Here is a 20,803-nt window from a genome sequence, read left to right as displayed (position 1 = left end):
AGTTATGCTCGGAGTGATCAGCAGTAGGTGCAGTTTGATCATGACAGCCCCCATGCTGCTTTTAGGATTCCATAAAGACCAGATAATGTCCACCATGAGGGGTTTCACCTGGTTTAGAATAACTTTTATTTTTGTAACATAAAGACAATTGATAGGAGCATTGTGAGGCTAAATCTGACACAGAACCACAAGGCAATATTAGGGCAAATGGCTAAAAGCTTGATCAAAGAGCTAGATTCTAAGGGAAGTTTAGAAGAAAGGGAGAGGCAGAGGGATATAGGGAGGGAATTGGACTGCTTAGAGCCTGGGTTACTGAAAGCAGAACCACCAATGGTGGAACAATTAAAATGGGAATGCTTGAGGGGCCAGAGTGAGATTATTTGCAGCGTCAGGCAATGAAGGTCAACCAGACAGAGCTTGATCTTTTTTTCAATCTATTTTAACTGTATCAAATTGGTTAAGAGTACAACACTCATGGTCTTAAAATGTACTCATCAGCCATTACTGAGACATCCAACAATGAAAAAGCTTTGGAAAGGGGAATTAATGTACATGATCTTTCACTAAGGGAATTAAGCTAGCTGATAACTAGGATAATCCTTAAATCTCTGAATACTCGATGTTCAAATATAAAACAGAGCATCCTTTCCATGGCATTTAACGAGATCAAGCTTTAGCTAGCCTAAGATCGGGAACTTTGAGGGGATAACACAAGCATCAAATGGGGAAAGTCATCCCACTGAATCGAAAGGAAGGTCACTTGATCCTGTTACAGGATTGCCAAAAAGTGATTAAACAGCCCACAAAATAAGTGAAGCCACTATTGCATTGTGGGAAACACAGCAGCCAACTTTCACACAGTAAGATCCCACAAACAGCAGTGACATTAACCAGAGCATTTACTGATGTTGATTGAGAGATAAATATTTGCCACGCAACTCTGGAGAGCTCCCTTATTCTTTCAAAATAGTGCCACAGGGTCTTTTGCTTGCCATTCCTTCGCAGTCGCCGGGTCAAAATCCTGGAATTCCCTCTTTAATGGCATTGTGAATTAACCCACAGCAGTGGGACTGCAGTGTTTCAAGACAGCTCACCATCACCTTCTCAAGGGCAACTAAGGATGGTCAGCCAGCGATGCCCACGTCCCACGGTGGAATAAAAGAAAATCTGAGATGGCAGATAGGAGCCTCAGTTTATTATCAGCAGTTCCCTCGATACTGCCAAGCCTCTAAGTGGGGTTAAACCCACTGACAGAGGCGACATTTCAATGATACAGCCCATTGACACCTCCCCCAACTGTTCATACACCTGTGGAGTGTATTTAAATAGCCTTCCATACAAAAACAGCAATTTTGTACAAGCGTTACACATGTCTCAGACTGTGCTCCATCCTCCATTATGTTGAGTTTATTAATCAATATTGAATCTAAATTAGCTTCAGGAGCAGTCTGGCACACTGATTAATCCTCCCTGCCCCCAATTGCTGCCACAATGCATACATATAGAAATGTTTCCCATGCCAATAAAAGCACGGTTGGTGGGGGGAGGATGATGAAAAAGCCACAATAAATATCTGATCGACTTACAATTGAAACACAAACTCCTTAAGCAGCCTTTATTTTGGCACATCTGGGAGCTGCTGCCAGTTTCTACACATTCATTCCTCTGAGATTTGATTTGTTTCACTGTCTTGTGCATATAAACAAAGTTCAATTTCTAAGAATAAATACAACCTAATATGTTTCAGCCACAGCCCACCTCCAGTTTCAGGATAGTGCTCTGCTTCCCCATTTAAATCCTCGTTAGCTCTGCTTTCAGTCATGCACAGATCACAGCTTAGTCACGCACGTCTAGTGCAAAAATGACATGGCCAAGATAACTACTACCCAGTGCAGCTGAGCGAGCTGGCTGTACAGTCACCGATAACTACCCAGTGCAGCTGAGCGAGCTGGCTGTACAATCACCGATGACTGCTTCTCTCGAGTAAAAGCATCTTTTAATTATTACTTAAAAAACCAGCTCTTCCCTACCTCCACAAACAGCAGTCGAACTCACTACCATTCACCTACACTCAGCAAAGTGTTGCAGACCCAAACCTCCTGTTTATCATTCATCTGCCAACAATTGGAGGCAACAGCACGCACAACTCCACAAGCTTCATCAAACTGACACTTTTGTACCAATTTAATCTCTATTCTTGAAATTGTCCACGTTGAACCTTCATTAATTTTGATGACAAGTCATCGATTTGAAACATGAACTCTTGTTTCTTTCTCTCTCCACAGACACTGCCAGAGCTATTGAGCATTTCCAGCAATCTCTTTTTATTTCAGATTTCCAGCATTTGGCTTTTGTTTCATAGGAACAGATGGTTGTTGGTGTAAAGGTTTGATTTGATTATTACTGTCACATGTATTAGTATACAGTGAAAAGTATTGTTTCTTGTGTACTATACAGACAAAGCAAGGTTGCATAGGGACCGTCTCAATGCCGCCAGAGTATAGGCCTCACAGGAGCTGGGTTCTTGTATGTCAATGCTGGGTTAACAGGGGCCGTATACATGTTGGGGTACAAAGTCCCACTGGCAGATCGGAGTACTGGTCCCATTGGACCACAATAACCATTCCTCATGTGCCAAATGTGACAGAGTGGTGGCTCTTTGATCACAGAGGACATTACAGCTGAGCTTGTCCGGTCCTAATTCATTTCTAGCAGGAATCAGTGATCAGGAAAGAGGAGGGGACATAGAGGAGTGGTTTAACAGCCTGCATGCTTGATCTGCTGGCATTAGCTTGCTCAACACAGACAGAGGGGACCAAAAGAGAAAATGCTGGAAAATCTCAGCAGGTCTGGCAGCATCTGTAAAGGAGAGAAAAGAGCTGACGTTTCAAGTCTAGATGACCCTTTATCAAAGGGTCAGGTTCCAACATCCGCAGTAATTTGCTGGTATTACAGACAGAGAACACCTCAGTGTCTTTCAACCAGAATGGATTTTTTATCCAATGTTCCAAGGCAAGAGCCATTGACACCGTTTACTGTTGTGTTATCTCCACATATATTTGTCAAGTCATATTCTGTAAGGAGACATTGATGGGTGACTTGCTCGCATATTTGCCAGAGAATTTGCAGTACTCTCGCTCCACATTATTGTTCAGGATGACGGGAGCACAGATATGAAGCCCTGGTATTGGGTGCCCCTTTCCGTCCGACACTGCAGTCTGTCCTTCCAGGCACCACAAACCCGACTTAACTCTGCCTTGTGCCTGCTTTGAACCACTCAGCAACATCTCAAATGGGGGGAAGACAGAGTAATTTACAAAGTCATTTCCCCTCAGGTGGCATTGGTAGAAGAATGAGTCCCTGAACAGTGTGGTTTTATTCTCCAGTTCAGTGATGGATGCAGCAAGACATTTCCGAAAGAGCAGCAATGAGGGGCTTTCAATTTTACATCCTCCGGTCCCCTCTCCACCGAGAATCTGTCACATTTTCTTTCAATTGAATTAATTTTGGTACCTCTCAAAAGAAGAGATGTTCTTGCTAAGAATGGAACACTTTCTTTGTAACTATCAGCAACAAGTCAGATATACAGTGGCCTAGGTACAGAATAAAGTCCGCAAAACAATCTGAGTTAGGTACCACATGTATTAGTTATGTTCCCTCAATTTTATCCCCCAAATACTTTCAGCACAGGATAAGAGCAAAGCTCCCTCTATACTGTCCACATCAAACACTCCCAGGACAGGTACAGCATGGGGTTAGATATAGAGTAAAGCTCCCTCTACACTGTCCCCATCAAACACTCCCAGGACAGGTACAGCACGGGGTTAGATACGGAGTAAAGCTCCCTCTACACTGTCCCCATCAAACACTCTCAGGGGTTAGATACTGAGTAAAGCTCCCTCTACGCTGTTCCCATCAAACACTCCCAGGGTAGGTATAGCACAGAGTTAAACACAGAGTAAATCTTTACACTATCATAACATGTTCTAGCCCCTTATTGCATCAAGGTCACGTTTTTCCATTTTCTACACTAGCCAGGCTGTGACGTCTCTAAGCTAGATTAAGAAATTGCTGCTGATTGAGAGTGTGCTTCGTGCGGTGTACTCATGCCTAATAGAGTAGCCCAAACCCATTCCACAGATGACCCTTTAGAGCGAGCAGAGACTTTGATCCCATCAATTTGATTTGCGGTATAAACACAGGTCCCCTGTGTGAAAGACCTTGCCAGTTTTGAAGTGTTTCCAAAGTGCAGAAATTGGCAGGAACCATCAAATGGCAAGAGACCATTCCAATCTGATCAGAGCCTTCACTCTTCTTATGAATTCTTTTACTCCTTGCACTTAAAAATTAAACAAACAAATGAATTTCAGGTCTGGCCGACCTGACCGGGCACTTCTGGCACTGGTGATGTTGCAGTTTGTGAAAACTCTGCAAATCCGTGTGATGTGGTTAATCCTCTCCCTCTGATGATTCTACCTCTGCCTCTTCAAGCCACTTGATAAACTTCTGGACCTGAAGAACAAAGGAACCCGTTAGAAAATGTGAACCAATTTCACACACAATTCACACAGCATCAAACCCATCCCGAATACCAAAGAAGAATCCGATTGAACTCGAAACATTAACTCTGCTTCTCTCCACAGATGCTGCCAGACCTGCTGAGCTTTTTCAGCATCTCCGGTTTTATTTCAGTCTCGGCCTGTTTGTAAGGTGTTTGTTCTGCATAGCAAAGCGAGTTCCCCTTGTTCCAACACAATTATACCACCCACATCAAGTCCCAGAACAAATACGTCCATTTTGCGTAATATCAGCCAGGAGTTGTTATTTAAGATCATTATTCGTGACGATCACGAGGGGTCACGGGCTCAAGGTGAGAGGGACGAGGTATATATAACTCAGATATCAGAGGGACGTTTTTTTACACAGAGTGGTGGGGGCCTGGAATGTGCTGCCATGTAGGGTGGTGGAGGCAGACACGCTGACATCGTTTAAGACTTACCTGGATAGTCACATGAGCAGTCTGGGAATGGAGGGATACAAACGAATGGTCTAGTTGGACAAATGAGCGGCACAGGCTTGGAGGGCCGAACGGCCTGTTTCCTGTGCTGTACTGTTCTTTGTTATTATCTGTCTGAGGCCACAGAAAATTAGTGACACTAACAGATACCTTGAAGGCTGGTTCCAATCTCAGTATCCAAAACAAAACAAGAGTTAGTTTTATTTCTGGCTTGCTTATTTTCCTTCTCCACTGCCTCACTGTCCCCTTCTCCCTGAAGATGCTCCTTTTCTGTGCCATTTCCCCCCATGGCCCTCGACTCATCTCACCCATTCAAAGACGCCGACTCCAGTGCTCCAGGTTAATGGTCGCAGGGATACTGCGAGTGTTCTGATATCTTGTTCAAATGGTCAGTCTTCATGTATGAGGCAAGCAACATCACCAAGCTCTTTGAGAGAGGAAAGCAACACAGCCGAACCTGATCACACTGTGCTTAATCTGTTCACCTGCCTACGGATCTAAGGGATCTGTGTGGCTAGGGTCACAGTTTTTCTATCTCTTGAGACGTGTTGGCACAGACATTGTTAACAGAACATGAGGGTTTTCAGAGAGTGAGCAGAGAGACTGTTTCCCTTGGAATATACAAAATTCAGAGATTATTTAATCATGATTTCCAGGTTGCTTTGAGAGAGTAGATAAAGAAAAATTCCTCTGAGGAGGCCAATCAGCAGAGGCCACAGATGTAAAATCACCGGCAAAGGATATTGAGGCGAAATTATTTCACCCAGAAAACTGTCCGGATTTTGACTGTTTGATCTGTAAAGGTGACGGAAGTTGATTCCATAAATCATTTTAAAAGACTTACAGGGTCCATGGGCAAAGAGTAAAGATATGAGACTAAAAGAGCTAGCAAAGGAACAATGAGGCTGAATGGTCTCCTCCTATGCTGAGAGTTTCCACATTTCAATATGATAACTGGCAAAAAAATCCAAATGGCAGCCGAGGAACTGCGGGATTGTGTCAGGACCTGGAACACAATCCCTTAATGGCAGTGGAAATAGATCTAACTGTACATTTCATAGGGAACTGAATAAATACTTGACAAGGAAAGGAAGGGGAAAGAGGAGGCCGAGAGATTAATTGGATAGCTCTTTCATTGAACCTGCAGAGGCATGATGGGCTGAATGGACTCCTCCTTGCTCTATGATTCAACCATACAACATGAAGAAAACTCATTAATGTAACTCCCAGAGGGATCAATGACATGAAGGGAGGTTGGTAGCCATGCACTCACCCCTTGATGTTTTCGAAGTTTTCTCCCCTTCTCTGTAGATGCACTCTGAGAGAACCAAGCGAGGATGGTTTCTTCAGCCAACACTTCCAGCTGATACATCATCATCAGTGCCTGAGCCAGATACAGAATAAACTCATCAGTTCCCACTTTAAAAGATCCACCAACCTTGTTTCCACAAACTGAAGCCCATCCAAAATTCTGCTGCCCATATCCTAGTGTGCACCGTGTCCCATTCACCCATCATGCTCACCGAGTTACACTGACTCCTGGTTAAGCAACATCTCGAAAATTCTCATCTGTGTTTTCAAATCTCTCCATGGCTTTCACCCCTGCCCAGTTCTGTAATCACCTCCAATCACACAATTCTCCGAGATCTTTGTGCTCCTCTCATTCTGACCTTTTGCATGCCCCCGATTTTAACCAGTCTGCCATTGGTGGCCGTGCCTTCAGCTGATGAGGTCACAACCACTGGAATTCCCTTAAACATCTCTGTCTCTCTTCCCTCCTTTAAGACATTCAGTAAAACCTACCTTGACAGAGTAGATGGTGAGATGTTTCACTAGTGGGAGAGTCTCGAACAAGGGGACATCGCTACAAGATAAAGGGCCGGTCATTTAAAACAGGTGCGTAGAAATTTCTTCTTGCAGAGGGTGGCGTATCTCTGGAATTCTCTGCCCCAAAGGGTGGTGGTGAAGTATTTAAAGTGGAGGTGGATAAATATTTGATAGATCAAGGAACAGAGGGCTATGGGGAAATGGCAGAGAAAAGGAGGGCGGCATAGATCAGCCATGATCATATTGACTGGTGGGACAGGCTGGAAGGGCCTGGTGGCCGCTCCTACTTCTATTTCTTGTGTACCGTTTTGAGCTGGTTTTTGGTCACCTGTCCTAACATTTTGCTAAGGGTCTCGGTGACAAATTTTGTTTGGCAACACTCCTGTGAAGTGCCTTGGGAACGCTTTCCTACGTTAAAGGCTGTCTTAATGCAAGTTGAATAAATGCAAGTTAAATAAATGGAGATTCGGACAACCTTTTGTTAAATTTTCTCCAAATTATCATCTTCTGGTTGTCTCAGAATTGTGTAATAACAAAAGGGCAAATAAAAACACTCAATGGTCAAAATATTTGCTTGATGGAGGGTACTGGGTTGTTTGCCTCCAGAATAATAACTATCCCAATGTGTAAACTGAAGAGTTAAAAGGTTTAATGCTTTTGCTGAGCTGCTTTAGTGAGCTGATTAACATGTCATTGAAAATCGTACTGAAACTAACAGTCTTTAAAAGGCTGTGTGAATCTGCACGTTAATATCACCAGCTACAAAACAGACGTCAACCCCCAGTGTTATTCAGTTCACACAACTCCCACCAGGCACTACTCAAATTTGGAAGGGCGGAAACTGGAATCGTACAGCTGGACATTTCTCAGTGCAGATGGACACAGCATGGGTGTTTCACACACTCATTATCACATTTATTTTAATCTTTAATTTTCCCCCCCCAAACAACTTCCCGCTGAATGTCTGATGAGAACATCGGCTGTTTTTGCTGCTGAACAATTCGACAGCTTCAGCATCTTTCTGATAACTCACCCAAGCTGTCGCCATTCTGAGACCTTACCCCAGTCCAACACTGGCATCTCCACATCATGGCCATTCAGAGCCAGCAGGGTGAGGTCAGCTACAAGGAAATTCTAGACAGTCTCTTGAGACAGATTGCAGGACGTGGTTGGGAGATTGTTATCTACATAACCATCAGAGCAGCAACCACTTCGAACACTCTCAGCTGGCAGCAGCACGGCCAAACATCCAGAGGGCAAAAACATGCTTGGCTCAGGTTATATTTTTCACAGCAATCGGTGCAATGAAGATAACAGCACCACCAAGTGGCAACAGTTCAAAGTGCCAAAACAATGAGTGAGTGAGCTGGTCTCAGCTGGGGCAGCGGTCAGCGGTTAACAAAAGGCCCTGGAGTCCTGGCCAGGATTACTGATCCTGATTTTTATCAGTAATCCCAACTGCAGCTGGATAAATTGGATGAAGCAAAGCTTTCCCTTCAGAAAATCCTGTACTTGTGTGTGTTGGGAAAAAATTAGTTTGGAGGGCCTGTCCTGGGAGTGTTTTATGGCGACAGTGTAGAGGGAGCTTTACTCTGTATCTAACCCCGTGCTGTACCTGTCCTGGGAATGTTTGATGGGGACAGTGTAGAGGGAGCTTTACTCTGTATCTAACCCCGTGCTGAACCTGTCCTGGGAGTGTTTGATAGATCGGTGTAGAGGGAGATTTACTCTGTATCTAACCCCGTGCTGTAGTTGCCTTGGAAAAGTTTGATGAAGACGGTGTAGAGAGAGCTTTACTCTGTATACAACACAGTGCTGTGTCTGCCCTGGAGTGTTTGACAGGTAGCGTAACAAGGGGTTTTCCCTTCACTATTCTCGGTACCCACTATTTCCACAAATATATAAGGAATTGTTTTCAACGATTCCTCAAGTTCACCCAGTGAATAATTACAGCTCAGTAAAGCATCTCCACGCTGTCTGTCGTGACACATTTCACCTCGGCTCCTATAGGGCAGGCTGTGCTACCGTCCACAGTGACTGCCCTGAACTAGGCAGAGAGGGATGGCATTGCTGTCTCACAGCACCGGGGATCCAGGTTCGATTCTGGCCTTGGGTTACTGTCCATGTGGAGGTTGCACGTTCTCCCCGTGTCTGCGTGGCTTTCCTCCAGTTTCCTCCTACAGTTCAAGGATGTGCAGGTGAGGTGGATTGGCCGAGATAAATTGCTCCTTGGTGTCTCAAGATGTGGAGGTTAGGTGGATTAGCCGTGCTAAATGTGCGGGGTTACTGGTATAGGGCGGAGGGTGTGCTTGGGGTTAACATGCTCTGTTGGAGAGTCAGTGCAAACTGGATGGGCCAAATGACCTCCTCCTGCACTGTAAGGATTCTATGGCTCTCAGGATCTATCAGTCAGAATTCCTGCTCCTGGTCATTAACCTCTGCTGAAAAGAGCTGATGCTTGGATGTCAGCAAGGAAATGCCTGGCTGTGAAGCATCCGGAGATTCCAACGGTGCAGCTAAAGGGCAGCAGAGAGGGGTGCTCCCCCTGCAGCTATGATGACAGCTGGTTATGGACAGGAATAGGTAGAAGCTCTGACGCTGCCCTGGCCAGCATCTCTCCAGGAAGAGCTGAAATAGTGAGCCGCAGGTGTCGGATGGCAATGGTTAATAACCAGACGAGAAGAGGTGAAGTGAAAGTGTACAGTACCTTGACCAGAGCAGACCAGAGCACCTCGTGCTCAGTGAAAAACTCTTCAATAGCAGCCAGGCAGTTTTGGTGATCTACGGCCCGCTTAATATAATTCTTGAATACCTGTGTCCATTTCTTCAGAAGCTGAAATGGAGGAGAAAAAAATGTCACACGTTCCCTTTGACTGGCAATTACAGACTGGTGACTGTAAGTTCAGCACTGCAACATGATAGACAAAGTTTGATTTCAGGTCATTATCAGGTTCAACACCCTCAGAGATCAATAAGAATAGGTGACATATTGTGCAGTTTCTAGTTACTGTGATCGTGTATATAAAGCAGAATCACTGACAAAATTTAAATTCTGCTTTCTCAACCCCATGCATAAGCTAACATTATTCTCACTGTTCAGGCCACCACATTTATTTATCTTGGGGAAGAAAAATTGCAAAAATAATCAGTCTCATTACCAGCATTTAATGCCCCCCCCTAGTTGCACTTGAGAAGCTGATGGATGGGGAGTTCTCTTGAACCGTTGCAGTCCATGTGGTGTATGTACACACACAGCGCTGTTAGGGAGAGAATACCAAGATTTTGACAGTGAAAGGACAGTGATATATTTTCAAGTCAGGATGGTGCGTGGCTTGAAGGGGAACTTATAGGTGGTGGTGATCCCATGTTTCTGCTGCCCTTGCTCTCTGTGGTAAAAGTCACAGGCTTGAACGATGCTCTCACAGGAGCCTTGGCCAGTTGCTGCAGTCAGTTTTGAGGCTGGTACTCTGAGGCTGGTCACCGTGTGCTGGAGATGTAAGTTGGGTGAATGGGCTGCCGATGAAGCAGACTACTTTATTCCGATAGTGTTGAGTTTTGAGAGTTGTCATAGCTGCACACATCCTGGGAAGTGGAGAGCATTCCATCTCACTCACTGCTGGCTTTCATGAGCTGAAAACAGAGATTGCAACCTGCAGTTGTGAAGAAGTTGCTGACTGCTCCATTGTCAATTCAGTCCTCATTCTGTGGGGAGACCCATTTTGCAAGGTGAAAGTTGTTGCTCTGTGCAGGTTCGAGGTCTGCTTCTTGGATATGGTATTCCAGTAGCAAATGCTCAGGTTCTCTTCCACAATCTGTTCACATTAATCCCCCAGCTCTTCCCTTGCCTCCGGCAGTCAATCGCCACAACTAACTGTGTCACGAGGAGCAAAACCCAATCAACCGGCATGCTGCACCAGTGAAAACATTGACATTTTATCATCTCCCAAAAATGTGGCAACATCCAGGCTCCTCAAGAGCTGCCAAATCTTCATCTGGCTCCACAATCCAACCAGGCTTTCTCAGAGTAATGCTTTTACACCACTGAGTAAATGTCAATAAGAAAATTAAAAATACTACATGACCAACGACTTCATCAGTCAGTGTCAGCTCTCGCCTCAATCTAAGAGCTTTGCTTAAATGCTGGCAATGAGACTGATTATTTTTGCAATTTTTCTTCCCCAAGATAAATAAATGTGGTGGCCTGAACAGTGAGAATAATGTTAGCTAATGAAACCTGAGCAGATAATCCCGACAGACAGCCGAGTGCAATACTGAGGGAATGCTGCTCTGTTAGAGATGGGGTCTTATAGACACAACTGACCTTGTAAACTGTGCTACAACCTGTGATACAGCCTCTGATGTTTCTCTACACCGTAGCTATGACTGTAACACTACATTCTGCACTCTCACGTTTTCTTTTCTATGAACGGTATGCTTTGTCTGTATAGCGCAAGAAACAATACTTTTCACTGTATGTTAACACGTGACAATAATAAATCAAATCTGGAAGCACTGTGCACACACTGGAATATAATGCCGCAAAATTTTGATTTGATTTATTACTGACACGTGTTGGGATACAGTGAAAAGTTTTGTTTCTTGCGAGTTATACAGACAAACATACCATTCATAGAGTACCTAGGGGAGAAGGAGAGGGTGCAGAATATAGTTTTGCACCTACTGACAGGGTGAGGAAATGTGAACCTGCCCACATTGTTAGGAAGAATAATAAAAGCAGCATACTACTCAAATGGAGAGAGTTTGCAGAAATCTGTGGGATCTGGATGTCTTGGTATGTGAATCACAAGAAGTTAATCTGCAGGCACAGCAAACGATTAGGAATGTGAATGGAATGTTGTCATTTATCGCAAGAGGAATGGAATATAAAAGCAGGGAAGTTTTGCTACACACACAGGGAGTTGCTGAGACCACATCTTGAGCAATGTGAACACTTTTGGTCTCCTCAAGAAAGGATAAAATTGCAGTAGAAAGAGTTTGGAGAAGCTTCACTCAACTGATTCCTGGGAATGATGGGGTTATTTTACAAGGAAAGGTTGAACAGGTTGGGCCTACATCCATTGGAGTTCAGAGGAGGTGATCTTATTGAAACAAAAAATCCTGAGGGGACTTGACTTTAACAGTGGATGCTGAGAATATGTTTTCCCTCGTGGGAGAGGCTGGAACAAGGGGTGCAGTTTAAAAACAAGCAGATTTCCCATTTAAATGGAGCTGAGAATTTTTTTCTCAGAGGGTCGTTAAACTGTGGAATTCTCTTTCCCAGAGAGCAGTGGTGGCAGGGTCATTGGATAGTTTTTTAGGCAGTGTTAGGTAGATTCCCTCATCTATCAAGAGTCTACGAGGATAGAGAATAGGCAGGAAAATACAGGCTAAAATCAGATCAACCATAATCTTATCAAATGGCAGAGCAGGCTGGAGGGGCCAAATGGCCTACTCCTGTTCCTACTTCATATGTTTGTACATGGGCCTGCAGTGATGATTACTGCATGTCTGTAACAGCAAATCTTATCTTTTGATCTGTTTCCCTGTAGTCAGAGCACAATGCCAAAATTTTTCACATTTTAGGCAGTTTGGCAACTTAGAACAGCCATTCCCAGTCATGTCTTTCAGCTGCACCTGGTGTGCTCATTGGAACCGTACCCTGTCATCTCTCTGAAGCTATGAATAATCTGCCTGACATGCTCTTGCTCCTCCTAAAGCAGATTAGTTGGCCATTCGCCTCATTGCTGTTTTTGTATCCTTGCTATTCACAGGTTTGAAAACATGTTGTTCATGTAATAAAAGTGACTGTACTTTCATAAATAATAATCTGTAATTAATACAAGCACAAAAGTTGAAAGTTCAGGAGGCGGACACACTCACGCACACCCTTATTATGCACAACGTCTGCTCATAGGTAAAATTTTGAGCATGTAGCTGACCCTTTCTGATCAACAGTTAGGGGCGGCACGGTGCCACAGTGGTTAGCACTGCTGCCTCACAGCGCCAGGGACAGGGTTCGATTCCCGGGTTGGGTCACTGTCTGTGTGGAGTCTGCAGGTTCTCCCCGTGGGTTTCCTCCGGGTGCTCCGGTTTCCTCCCACAGTCTGAAAGATGTGCAGATAGTGTATCCGAACAGGTGCTGGAGTGTGGCGACTGGGGGATTTTCACAGTAACTACATTGTAGTTTGAATGTAAGCCTACTTGTGACACTAATAAATAAACTTTAACTTGATAGGGCAATTGGCCCATTGGGTCTGCACTGACTCTCCAACAGAATCACAGAGGCCCTACAGTACAGGAGGAGGTCAGTCGGCCCATCGAGTCTGCACCGACAATAACCCCACCCCAGGCCCTAGCCCCACACATTTACCCCGCTAATCCCTCTAACCTACACATCCCAGGACACTAAGGGGCAATTTAGAATAGCCAATGCACCTAACCCGCACATCTTTGGACTGTGGGAGGAAACCGGAGTACCCGGAGGAAACCCACGCAGACACAGGGAGAATGTGCCAACTCCACACAGACATTGACCCAAGCCTGGAATCAAACCCAGGCTCCTGGAGCTGTGAGGTAGCAGTGCTAACCACTGTGCCACATCTTACTCAGGCCCTAGACCCATAACCCCACATATTTACCCTGCTAATTTCCCTAACCTTTACATCTTGGGACACGAAGGAGCAATTTAGCATGGCCGATCCACCCAACCTGCGCAGTTTTGGAGTGTGGGAGGAAGCCGGGGCACCCGGGGGAGGCCCGCGCAGACGTGGGGAGAGTGTGCAAACTCCACTCAGTCACCCGAGGCCGGAATTGAACCCGGGTCCCTGGCGCTGTGAGGCAGTAGCGATAACCATTGTGCCACCTTGCTGCCCCAGCGTGACCTTGATACCCCCAGATCTCCACCACCTTCCCTGATCTCAACCATCAGCTTGTCTGATCACCACCATGCCCAGTCTCTCTGATAGTTTTGACCCATCACATCCCACTTCCTGATCACTCTCTTTTCTGCTCCCCTTTTAAGAATGTACCTGAGATCCACCTCTGGCATTATGACTGCCTGGTCTTTGATTCCTCTTCTCAAGCGAGCTCCTGAAGTTGATGATTAAACGGCACGGTGGCACAGTGGTTGGCACTGCTGCCTCACCGCGCCAGGGACCCGGGTTCGATTCCCAGTTTGGGTCACTGTCTGTGTGGAGTTTGCACATTCTCCCCGTGTTTGCGTGGGTTTCCTCCAGGTGCTCCAGTTTCCTCCCACAGTCCAAAGATGTGCGGGTTTGGTGGATTGGCCATGCTAAATTGTCCCTTAGTGTCAGGGGGATGTTAGGGAGATTAGTCGGGTAACTATGTAGGGTTACGGGGATAGAGCCTGGGTGGGGTTGTTGTCGGTGCAGGCTCGATGGGCCGAATGGCCTCCTTCTGCACTGTAAGGATTCTATGATTCTAATTGTCCTGTGGCAGACAGTTTTTTCTATTTGTTCATGGGATGTGGGTGCCATTGGCAAGGCCAGCATTTGTTGCTCATGAGGGCAGTTAAGAGTGAACCACATTGCTGTGGCTCTGGAGTCACATGTAGGCCAGACCAGATAAGGATGGCAGATTTCCTTCCCAAAGGACATTAGTAAACCAGATGGGTTTTTAATGACAATCAACAATGGTTTCATGCTGATCATTACTCAGATTAGCTTCCAATTCCAGATTTAAAAAAATAATAATTTATGGATTGAATTTTAATTCCACCAGCGGTCGTGGTGGGATCAGATACCAGGACATTAGCCTACGCCTCTGGATTACTTGTCCAGTGACATTACTACGTGTCCCCTGTCTCCCCATTACCAAATATGATAAATGGGTAGGCTACTGGTTACAGAGTTCATGGTAATGGTGACAAGCAGGAATCGGTTCGATCATCCTCAGGGTTGGAGGGGCTTTCACGTGGTAAATAAAAACAGAATATGCTGGAAATACTAGGAAGGTCTTGCAGCATAAATGGTTAGAGAAACAGAGTGAATGTTTTGGGACTGTGCCCTTTCATAAGGACTGGCAATGACTTCCAGCAAGCTTTTTTGTATTCATTCGTGGGACATGGGCATCGCTGGCTAGCCAGCATTTATTGCCCATTCCTAGTTGTCTTTGTTCAGAGGGCAGTTGAGAGTTAACGACATTCCTGTGACTGTAGGCCAGACCAGGTAAGGATGGCAGATTTCCTTCCCTAATGGACATTAGTGAACCAGATGGGTTTTTCCGACAATGTTTTTATCATGGTCATCAGTAGATTCTTAATTCCAGATTTTTTTTATTGAATTCAAATTCAAGCTGAGGTAGTTGAGGGGAGGAAGGGGATGGGGAAGGATCGCCACAGTCACTGCTCAAGTATTTGCAGCATTCCCTGCTTACATTTCAATTTCCCACATTTGCAATAATTTGTCTTTGATATTATTTCACAGTGAGTTGTGCAGATGGGAGCAGGAAGTCAGAGAGACGCACAAACAGATACATGAGTGAATCAAATGGAATTCAATATGGGTACATGAGAGGTCTGAGAAAGATAAACTAGGATACTGCCTTCAAGGTGAGAAAGCAGAAGCTGTGGAGGAACAAAGAGATTTGGGTGTCCATGTACAAGTCAAGAGTCCGATAGAATACTCTCCACTTGCCTGGAAGAGTGCAGCTCAAACAACACTCAGGACACTGGAGACCATCCAGGGCAAAGCAGCCTGCTTGATCCTCAAACCCATTCACAAACATTCACTCCCTCAGTCAGCTATGAACAGTGGCAGCCGTGTGCACTGCACCATCTACAAGATGCACTGCAGAAACTCATCAAGGTTCCTTAGGCAACGCCTTCCAAACCCAGGGCCACTACCATCTAGAAGGGCAAGGGTAGCAGATACCTGGGAACACCACCAGCTGCAAGTTCCCCTCCAAGTCACTCACCATCCTGATTTGGGAATATATCGCCGTTCCTTTATTGCCACTGGGGCAAAATCCAGGAACTCTCTCCCTAACAGCACTGTGGGTGTACCTACACCACATGGACTGCAGCAGTTCAGGAAGAATGTCCACACATCACCTTCCTCAGGACAATTAGGAATGGGTGATAAATCCTGGCCTAGGCAGCTAAGCCCGCATCCCATGAATCAATAAAAAAGTCAGTGCACAGGTACAAAAAGGCAACCAAAAAAATGTTAATGGAGTTTTGGACTGGATTACGAAGCAAAGGAAATAATGCTACTAATACAAAAAAAACTGCATTGAGTTCTAAACACCTCAGGAAGGATCTCTCTTCTCTTAGGCAGTGCCCGAGTCGAGAAGATTTTAGTTCTCAGGTGACTAAGAGACCACTGCACAACCTCCAGTCTCTGTCACAGCGGGGGCAGACGGTGGTTTGGGGAGCAGGTGGGTGGGGTTCCTGAGTTGCCACGCGCTCCTTTCACTGTTGACACTTGAAGGATGTACTGGCTTTGGAGGGTGTCAGGGTAAATTCATCTCGTAAAACACCAGAACTTAAAAGTTGAAGTTATGAGGACAGAAACTTGGTTTATGATTTATCTAATCAGGTGTTTCAAATGACCAAAGTGTTTTGGTATAGATGAAGCAGAGAAATTAATTCCTCTGATGGATTCTAAACTAATCAACCATTCAGGTGTGAAATCAGGAAGCAACTTTTCATTCAAAGAATACTGGAAATTTGGATTCTTTCTCCTATAAAACTGTGGATTCTGGGAGTCAATTGTGATTCTCAAGGCTGAAGTTGCTAGAATCTTATTAAGGGTGATCAGGGATTATGGATCAAAGGCATGGAAATGGAGTTGAATTACACACCAGCCTGATGCAGAATAGGCCTGAGGAGCTGAATGGCTTAGTCTTGTTTCTATGGAAATCCTTACTACCTATTCCTCACTGGCCTTGAGCATAAGGCTTTCCAATAAAGAAGAATCTGGCACACCAAGTCCTTTGCAGCTTACTTGTAATGATGCCATGGGCACACTATGAGTACTTTCTAGTACACGTCCCCCCCCAGTGTTCCCATTTTGTTCCCACTCCCACCATGTATTTGCTGCTAGTCGGGTCACAGCTCCCTCTACATCAGAAGATAGCATCATGTCTGGTCATGCTGAGAAAGAACTTCTGCTAATACAAAACTCTGGGCCCTGAGACTGTATCTGCAGACTCCAGTATAACCATTAGTGTACCTCCCATACGAAATACGTGCTGGTTAGGTGCATTGGCCATGCTAAATTCTTCCTCAGTGTACCCGAACAGGCGCCAGAGTGTGATGACTTGGGGATTTTCACAGTAACTTCATTGTGGTGTTAACGTAAGCTTACTTGTGACAATAATAAATAAATATACCCTCAAGCTTTCATGACGCTCTGTCCTGGCAAACCAAGTTCAAATTGGCCCAAATCGACCCACCCAATGGCCCCATTCTACCAGGCATGGGAAATCTTCAGCCCCGGGGAATCACTCTCCCATATTACTGCACCCTTCACCACATCCAGGGTTATTCCTTTGGTCCAAATACTCACAGAGATGAGCGTGTTGCTGTACTGGGCAGCTGAGGCACCAGCTCCGTGCAGTTGCAAGGGCATGTCCAGGATCACCTTAGTGGTGATCTGTGTCACGTCCTTCATGGTGATGTTATAAGCGTACCTAGGAAGGGAAAAAATCATAACAGCTTGCGTTTATATATTGCCTCTAACATAGTAAAATGAATCAAGGTGTGTCATGGGAATTTAAATTAATACATTTTAAGACTAGGCCATGTTGACATATTAGGATAGGTGACTGTGGTAACTTGAAACTACAAATAAGGGAGTGAAATGCATTGTTTGAAAGAAGGAACTTGTTTATATAAATAAATATCAAAGTTTAACAATAACGGTAATAACTATGAAAACAGGAGCACTAATAAAACAGTCTCTTGAAAGGCCCTCCAAAACCCACGCATGCTCTCAACAGATGCCAGGAAAATAATTACATAGGAGAAAAGGTTTATAAGAGCACTCAGTATTCAAAATGACACTCTGTAACAATGACCAAAACATGGTCAAACAGACAGATTTTAAGCAGCGCCATTAAAGAGAGTAAGAAAGAACAAAGGGAGGTTTAAGGAGGGAATTTGAGAGTTCAGAGTCTAACCGGGTAAAGGTGCATCTGCCAATGATGGAGCGATTAAAACAGGAGATGTGCCAGAGGTCAGAATGGAGGAGGGCAGCAATCTTGAAGGTTTATTGGGCTGGAGGAGGTGACAGATTTACAGAGAGGAGTGGGGCCATGGAGGGATTTGAACACATGAATGGGAATTTCAAAATCAAGTCAATGCTAGATTGAGAGTCAACATAGGCCTGTGAGCACCAGGCAAGACTGTTCTCTTCCTGTTGGGGAGCACTTCAGCGGTCACGGGCATTCGGCCTCTGATATTCGGGTAAGCGTTCTCCAAGGCGGCCTTCGCGACACACGACAGCGCAGAGTCGCTGAGCAGAAACTGATAGCCAAGTTCCGCACACACGCGGACGGCCTCAACCGGGATATTGGGTTCATGTCACACTATTTGTAAGGCCCACAGTTGCGTGGACCTGCAGAGTTTCACTGGCTGTCTTGTCTGGAGACAATACACATCTTTTTAGCCTGTCTTGATGCTCTCTCCACTCCCATTGTTTTGTTTCTTAAAGACTTGATTAGTTGTAAGTATTCGCATTCCAACCATTATTCATGTAAATTGAGTCTGTGTCTTTATAAACTCTGTTTGTGAACAGAATTCCCACTCACCTGAAGAAGGGGCTTAGAGCTTCGAAAGCTTGTGTGGCTTTTGCTACCAAATAAACCTGTTGGACTTTAACCTGGTGTTGTTAAACTTCTTACAGCACAGGTGAGCACAGGTGAAGGGTGAGCACAGGTGAAGGGTGAGCACAGGTGAAGGGTGAGCACAGGTGAAGGGTGAGCACAGGTGAAGGGTGAGCACAGGTGAAGGGTGAGCACAGGTGAAGGGTGAGCACAGGTGAAGGGTGAGCACAGGTGAAGGGTGAGCACAGGTGAAGGGTGAGCACAGGTGAAGGGTGAGCACAGGTGAAGGGTGAGCACAGGTGAAGGGTGAGCACAGGTGAAGGGTGAGCACAGGTGAAGGGTGAGCACAGGTGAAGGGTGAGCACAGGTGAAGGGTGAGCACAGGTGAAGGGTGAGCACAGGTGAAGGGTGAGCACAGGTGAAGGGTGAGCACAGGTGAAGGGTGAGCACAGGTGAAGGGTGAGTGGGCCTTGATGCGAGTTAAGATTTGAGCAGCAGTTTTAGATGAGCTCATGTTTGCCGACAGTGATAGGAAAAGGTGGGAAAAGCAGAGGATTTTGAGACTCTGAGAAAAGGTCAATTTCTTCACTAGAGATCAGTACCCTAAAGATGCTGTGGATGAGATGCTAAATCAAAACTCCAGTTGCCTGTGCTAGTGGGGCAAAAGAATTTTAAAGATTCCCATGATATCAATCGTAGAATAATCACAGGTAATTTTCTGCTGAAATTCTTCTTATTCAACAATACTCTTCTCAGAGCAATTTATGGGAATAAAATGGATGCTCGATTCATCTACATAACAGTCACAACACGACACAGTAATTAATCTCAAGCAAGGTACTTTGGGAGGCATGAAAAGGCACTACACAAATGCACAGCATTTCCACAGTCACTTGAATACCTAACGGTTACAGATACTCACTTGAGAGAGTTGATCTCGAGTACAAGGTGGTCACAGGAAATATTTTCTTCCATGCCTCGCTGTAGCGTGCCAAGAACTTCATTCTGGAAAACTGTGGGAGAGAAGCAGATTGGGGAAGGTGGGAAGTTGAGGCACAATTTAATGCAGAATGAGATCCCAACAATGTTCTTCTGTCAGTATTAGAGAGCAGTAAATCATACTAAAGCAACATGAAAATTACAGCGGCGACAGCAACCAAACCAAAAATTGTTGTTTATTTTTCCCTTCTTCCTATGTACCTTTTCTGTCTCTTGATGTGGACACTGCTACCTAACCCAAGTGGCATTGTCCATGGACACTCTCGACAATGGATTTTAACAGGTTATTTGACCGGTTGGCATCACAGATTCTGTGCTTAGATACACAAGTCATTCTTCCAGCATCTCTTCCTTGATCCTAATGAAGGGGCTAATTATAGCTTCTTGGCAGTGTCTCGGTCATGATCAGATAATTTACATATTACATACATTACTCAAGTCATTTATAATCACTTACCTCTCCATTTTATCACAGCTGGTTTTAACCGAGTACATTTGCACACAGTACTCGGAGTTAAGCACTGCATACATTTTTTTGGTGAGTCATTACTTTTTGTTTTAATTAAAACGTGTCTGTTCTGACACATGTATTTATGAAGACATTTTTAAACAAAAGTCAAAGTGAAACAGCTCAACTAATTTCTCCAGCGAGGTGCTAAGCCACCAAGATGAGGTAGGTGCAAGACTGGAATCTGATCAACGCTGAGCTGTCTAATCTCTGACCTGAGTGAGCCTTTAAAATGACGAAGGTGTTTGATACAGTAAACGTGGAGGAGTTGCTTCCACTTGTGGGGGTATCCAAAGCTAACGATCATAAATTTAAGATAGCCATCATTAAATCCAATAAGGAATCCAGAAGAAACTTCTTTACCCAGAGAGGGGTGAGAATTGAGAACTCATGTTCACAATGAATGTTTAGTAATCCAGAGGTCCAGGCCAATGCTCTCGGGACATGGGTTCAAATCTCACCATGGCAGCTGGTGGAATTTAAGCTCAATTGATTAATAAATCTTGAATTGAAAGCTAGTAATGGTGAACCAGGAATTCATCAATCACTGATAGCTGTAAAAACACATCTGGCTCACTAATGTCTAATGGTGTTTGCTACCAAATAAACCTGTTGGACTTTAACCTGGTGTTGTTAAAACTCTTACTGTGTTCACTAATGTCTGC

At 44.8% G+C, this 20,803-nt stretch overlaps 1 protein-coding gene across 1 annotated transcript in view; it reads right to left on the bottom strand.

The window, feature by feature from the left end:
* Positions 1-1,180: 1,180 nt before the first annotated feature.
* eif2b5 (eukaryotic translation initiation factor 2B, subunit 5 epsilon) overlaps positions 1,181-20,803 on the bottom strand; it is a 53,152-nt gene continuing 33,529 nt past the window's right edge. Inside the window, exons 12-16 of the mRNA XM_078204550.1 lie at positions 19,554-19,644; positions 17,374-17,497; positions 9,552-9,677; positions 6,291-6,401; positions 1,181-4,512 (exon numbers count right to left, since the gene is read on the bottom strand). Of these exons, the coding sequence (XP_078060676.1) occupies positions 4,450-4,512; positions 6,291-6,401; positions 9,552-9,677; positions 17,374-17,497; positions 19,554-19,644 (515 nt within the window). The 3' untranslated portion in view covers positions 1,181-4,449. The remainder of the gene's footprint in view (positions 4,513-6,290; positions 6,402-9,551; positions 9,678-17,373; positions 17,498-19,553; positions 19,645-20,803) is intronic.

This window comes from Mustelus asterias, chromosome 3 (assembly GCF_964213995.1).
Source record: "Mustelus asterias chromosome 3, sMusAst1.hap1.1, whole genome shotgun sequence".
Lineage (NCBI taxonomy): Eukaryota > Metazoa > Chordata > Chondrichthyes > Carcharhiniformes > Triakidae > Mustelus > Mustelus asterias.
The sequence above is the reverse complement of the archived record's forward strand: the minus strand, read 5'-3'. Positions and strand labels throughout refer to the sequence as shown.